Here is a 6,204-nt window from a genome sequence, read left to right on the forward strand (position 1 = left end):
TATATATATATATATATATATATGTATGTATGCTTGTATGTATGTATGTATGTATGTATGTATGTATGTATGTATGTATGTATACACATGTGTATACATATACTCAATTCGTGACAATCGAAATGAAATATCGGTAACTGTAAAACAATCAAAACACGAAAAGACTGATCGGTTGAATAGAAGAAAAGATTCGGTGATTAGACAATTTTCAAAAGTTTAGTTATTCAGTATTTTCGTATATGATTGGAGACTTACCGACGTAATGTGCTTCTATAAAAGCTGTTAATGCTGTCAAAAACAAGAAGCAAAAAGGAAATAGTCGTGTCATAATCATCTGAAATTAGAAATGTAATTTGAAATGATCGAACTTGTAACTGTTTTCTATTTTAAGGAAAAAGAGGAACAACACAAGTAGATACATGAGTGTGAGAATTTTATGGGTATAGATATGTGTGTGCCTGAGTTTGTGTATGTGTGTGTGTGCGCGTGTGTATATTAAATTTCTTATTTTTTTAAAATTTTTAGCAGTTCCTGTTGTTATTTATAGTTTCAATGTATTGAACTGGAATACGAGCAAAATAAGGAAGATTGACAGGAAAATCCGTAAGCAACTGACTTGCAATAACATGCACCACCCAAAGGCAGACACACATCTTCTTTACCTACCCAGAGCTCAAGGGGGGGGGGGTGAGGCTTGATCCAATTTGGAATCTCCTACAAAACCATCACAATTGGACTGGCAAAATATCTTGAAACATCAAACGACTGGGTGCTAAAGCTCGTTGAAAAACATGAAAGACGTAAGAAGCTTCATTCTGTTATGAAGGAGAGCAAACAAAAAAATTTCCATGTGAGTTTATGCATAATACCCAGGTTGAACAGCATGAGGGGAGTGCAGCAAATGTAGTTGCAAAGAAGGTGAAATCAATAGCAACGAAAAATGTGTTTCAACAATTGGGTGACAGGTGGGAATAGAAGCCTCTGCAAGTCAAATATGTGGCCCGTAGCAAACAAGCTGATGTAGACCGGAAGCATACCCATCAGTGGCTCGGAGCTCAGGGCTAAAGGCAGAGAGTGAAGGCTTTATATTGGCCGCCCAAGATCAGAGCTTATTGACCGGGAACTATCTGGCCAATGTGATGAAAAATAGTGTAGAGCCAAAGTGCCGATACTGCAACGATGGGATAGAAACAGTGGACCACCTACTCTCTGGATGTAAGGTTTTAGCACCTGTAGAGTACAAATCGAGACATGAGGCTGTAACTGAGGGACAAAATGCAACTATTCTTTGGGAATTCCCAGTATGTACAGCTCTGACAATCAACGCAAATTAACCAGATATTGTTGTGAAAGACAAAAACAATAAAGTCTGTTTATTGATTGACGTGAGCATACTCTGTGACCATAATATCTCAGCAAAAGAATTTGATAAGCTTATAAAATATAAAGATCTGCTAATTGAAATGGAAGAGATATGGCATCTGAAGCCCAGTGATTGTAGGAGCACTTGGAATGATCAAAAAAGGAACTGAAAATTATTTAAGAATGATCCCTGGCTTATCATCTGTGCAGGAAGTGCAAAAGATTGTCTTAACCGATACGTCACACGTATTGAGAAGAGCATTGTCGCTGTAAATTTTCGTTCCCTTTCCCCTTTATTTTATTTGTCTACTTTCTTATTTTTATTTTTTCCTTTTTCTTTCTGTCTCCCTTGTTTCTCTATCACATGACTCTGTAAATTAACAATCTGGTGTGTTTATTTTAATGGCCTACCAATGTATACAGTAAGTTTCTCTATCCTATGTGTTAGGAAGACACTCGGCAAGAAATGGAGATAGAATTGAAAGAAGATGCTAATAATAATAATAATAATAATAATAATAATAATAATAATAATAATAATAATAATAATAATAATAATAATAATTGTTCGATTGGTAGACAGACAGACAGACAGACAGATAGATAGATAGATAGATAGATAGATAGATAGATAGATAGATAGATAGATAGATAGATAGATATTCACAGACATATATTCCCATAGAGAAACAGAGAAATTACAATTAGTTTAGATATAGACCTTATATTTTCTGTTCTTTACCAATGAAATCAAGTCAACACACTGCCAGATAATATTATATTAGACACGTTTCCCATTTTATGTATTATAAGAAAACATTGACGAACAAATTAAGTTGTTAAAATCATATTTAAATTATAATGCAAAACAGTCAAATTTCATACAAACTCCATAACAAAAGACATGTTTAAAAGTTCACTTACGTATACCAAAAGGAGAAAGCTGCGAAAAATCTTGAAAGAATGAATGCAAAAACAATGCGCATTTATAACTAATGTAACACCTCCAATACTAGTAAACAGCTGGTGACAATATGTTTCAGTCTTTATTGTCCCAGAATTGAATGGGATAATAATGACATGCTGTAAAACAGTAGCTGGCAACTAAAATCTTTTTTATGTCTCATAGAGAAGTGGAGACACTGATTTCTACTTTTGCACTTGAACTAAATAAATAGGAATATTCGCATTACATGTTAATAACATTGATTCTTTTTGTACTAAACACTTCCTTCTGTCACATTTCGCTTTGTCTTTTGCTGTTAGTCTTTTATAAGTGACCAAAATTACGCAAGTTATTGTTTTCCTCTAGGAACAAGTTTGCACTTATCCAAACAACACAATGGATAATATCCTGGATAGATAGATAGATAGATAGAGAGATAGATAGATAGATAGATAGATACATACATACATACATACATACATACATACATACATACATACATACATGTGCAATAATAATTAAGGGCATAGAAGAAATTTCTTTCCGATATACTGAAAGGAGACACTAAATCGTTGAAACACGATTTTCTATGCCCTAAATTATAATTGTATTCATGATTTCACCTTAATAGGTCTATATTTTTATATACTGGCCACTGAAAATTTTTTTTACTTTTTCATGGCTATTCTTAAATCCTTTGATTGCTACGTACGTTTCCACTAATCACATGTGACTGTTGCTGCATTCCCCATGAAAAGAATATTACAAAATATGATTTGCAATATCCATAGATTCTAAGGGAAAACATTTATACGTGTTCATTTCCTCGGGCAAAAATTTGCATTACTAATACATCAAACGCTCTGAGATACACCCCTCCTTACAGCGCATATACAATGAAATGGAAACAGGACTTGTTCTTCTATGCATGTGCCATCATCATTATCATCAAAATCACACTCATCTGATTTGTTCTTTCCGCATTTATTACTGTATCAGTAATTTCAATATCTGTGAGTTGGAGAAGAACTGGAATATAAAAACCATTCTGTTAACCAAATGTCTTTTCGTGGAAAGCCATCAAGCTTCAGGCATGGCATCTGGAATCAGCTCAACGTGGCTATAGTTGACTGGTTGACAACAGACCGTAGTACTAAGAGAGACACCACAGGTGCTACTTATCTCTGGAAAAAATTATTTCATCCAATATAACTAGTACTTATCTGCTCTTTATGATTGAATCTATATTACAACTTTTTCTCTAATGATGTTATATGATCCTACGTAGAATCTGCTCTAGCCATCATATTTCCAATATTGGATATCGCACTTTGATTGCTAGTTTGTAACGCCCTAGCGTTCTTCTTGTTCATATACACTGTATACAACAGGCCCTCTATTATCGTCAGATCACTGATAACTACACAGAACCACTGTATGGATGGAAGCATTTCTTCCTCATTCAGCATACCATAAATAAAATAACAAATATATTTTTTAAATGCCTACTACAGAACATAGAATTCAATATCTTGGTCAAATCTCCTTTAATTACATCAATAAAATACAACTTTACAATACATTACCTCCAACTAATAGACATATCACTATTTATACTCCTCTCTGAGGAGACACAGTTATGGTATCCAGCATATCGTGCCCACATCCCTCCTTCAAGATAGAATCTATATTCCTTTCTCTTTCATAATTATGGTATCTGAACTATGTAATCCGATTTACTCATCATACATCCAGTATTAAATATTGTTTTCCTACTTTACTTATTCGCCTTTGGCGCACTAGACGTTTTTTCTGTCATGTATATTTGGCTGGAAATTCGCACGGTGTATCAAAGAGCTGATGTTATGATTGCCGCTCAATGCACTGTGAACACTGTAAACGTTATAAGACGTGACATGAACAGTTGCCACGGAGACTACGAAGCTGTGGCCGGAAGGAAAGGAGAAAAAGGGTGTTCTGACTGTATTGCACGCCGGGTTTCATCGATACATCTTTGAACAGGGCTTCGAACTCAATTTAGACAGCTATGTGAAGTTGCTGGAGATGTGGTTAAACCCTTTGGATGCTCTTATAAATAAAATATACGCCTCTCATAATCCAGAAAATACGGTATATACTCACTTAAACTTGTGTATTGGACAAACCACGTCGTTTATTTTATAATTTGGGTGGCTTACATATTTTCGAAATTATATTTTGTCTAGAAAACGTGATATTTGAGCTTCGTTAATCTAAGTAAGCTTTGATGGAACATCCGTTATGCGTGTAATTGTCTTTTATTATATTATTCTGTTTGTAATGTGAACGACCAACTGTTTGGTGTGTGTTTCCTTATACTACTTGCGTTAATTTGTCAGGGCTTATAATTTTGTATAAAAGTTGTAATATATGATCCGTAATTCTATATATTTTTCACATAACAGTTTATTATGATATTTATTATAAACCTGCATATGTTAGCTAATATATTTCATCTTATACATTCGTTTCAAGCTTATCAATAACTTAGTCGTTATATTATTCCGAGTATAATAGCAAAGTGTATGTGTATATGATCTGAGGTTTATTCTGAATTTGAGTGTACCCTTGAAGTTTCCTTAATATTGTGACAGATTCTACCAGTCAAAATTTTCTGCACTTTCGTTCCTATCTATTTGAGTCATGTTCGTATGTGAGGTATTGATATTTCACAGGACACCAGTCACTGTTAGTATCACGCCTACTTTCTTTATTACCCACATGTATATTTTCCGCTTCAATTCATCATAGCTTTCAATTATTCGACTACTTACTCCTCTTCAATCTTGGTGTCACCAGGACATGCGATGTCAATTATCAGGCAAGTTGTTTTCCTCTTCTGATCACTACAACAATGTCAGGCTTTCAATGTTTAACCTAATGTTCACATTAAATCATTGCACCCCACAAAAGTTTGCAGTCATCTTTCTCAGTAACTCATTGTGGGATTTGGTTGTACGACGTCTTTGATCTTTCTTGGCCATAAATTTCACAAAGCTCTCAATGGATCGTTCTAACCACATTGTCATGTCACCTTTTGTATTCGCGTTGTGTCAGTTTTGGGTACTCACTAACAGTGTGTCCTATTGTTTAACCCCTCTCAAAACATGCGCTGCATTTGTAGCTTTTAGTTAGTTTATCAGAAAGGTTACGAGGAGGCGACTACAGAGAATCGAATCCTGTATCTTCAGATGCCTGTTAAGCTCTCTATACCACAGAGAAAGCAGTTATAGGCAAAACCACGAGAACGAATTGACGTCAATAGCCATGGGTGCGCCAATCACTGTGGCATATTTCATTTGAAGTTTAAAAATGAATATAAATTTTCTTTGGCTCTGAAATAGAGAAAGGAAAAAAAACAAAAACTGACGTCTTTTAGTTATTTATAACAACAGAAAAACATAAAGCGCAATGTGACAAAAGGACTCGTTTAATACAAAAGGGTTCGAATGTGATTAACGCATGATGCGACTTTTCCTACAAGCGATTATTTATTTAGTTCAAGTGTAGAAGTATAAATTAGTGACTCTAAATATACATATGAGTCTTTAAAAAATCTTTAATAGTCAGCTAGTATTTTAAGGCATGTTGTTATTACCCCATTCGATTGTGGCGTAATAAAAACTGTGATTAATTGACACCAGCTGTTTATTAGTACTGGAGGTGTTACATTAGATATAAATATGCATCGTTTTCGCATTCGCCATTCTTTCAATTTTCCTCGCCGCTTCTCCTTTAGGTAAACGTAAGTGGACAACTATCAATATATTATTTTCATAAGAAATTTGTTTGATTCCATGACTGCTTTGAATTATAGCTCAGAATTTGTTCATCAATGTATTCTTTTAATATATAAA

The 6,204-nt window shown here is 34.3% G+C and overlaps 1 protein-coding gene across 1 annotated transcript in view; it reads right to left on the reverse strand.

The window, feature by feature from the left end:
• LOC128248056 (uncharacterized) overlaps positions 1-2,377 on the reverse strand; it is a 13,031-nt gene extending 10,654 nt beyond the window's left edge. The window contains exons 1-2 of the mRNA XM_052968446.1: positions 2,287-2,377; positions 256-334 (exon numbers count right to left, since the gene is read on the reverse strand). Of these exons, the coding sequence (XP_052824406.1) occupies positions 256-334 (79 nt within the window). The 5' untranslated portion in view covers positions 2,287-2,377. The remainder of the gene's footprint in view (positions 1-255; positions 335-2,286) is intronic.
• Between the last annotated feature and the right edge of the window lie 3,827 nt (positions 2,378-6,204).

This window comes from Octopus bimaculoides, chromosome 6 (genome assembly GCF_001194135.2).
Source record: "Octopus bimaculoides isolate UCB-OBI-ISO-001 chromosome 6, ASM119413v2, whole genome shotgun sequence".
NCBI classification, from domain to species: Eukaryota; Metazoa; Mollusca; class Cephalopoda; order Octopoda; family Octopodidae; genus Octopus; species Octopus bimaculoides.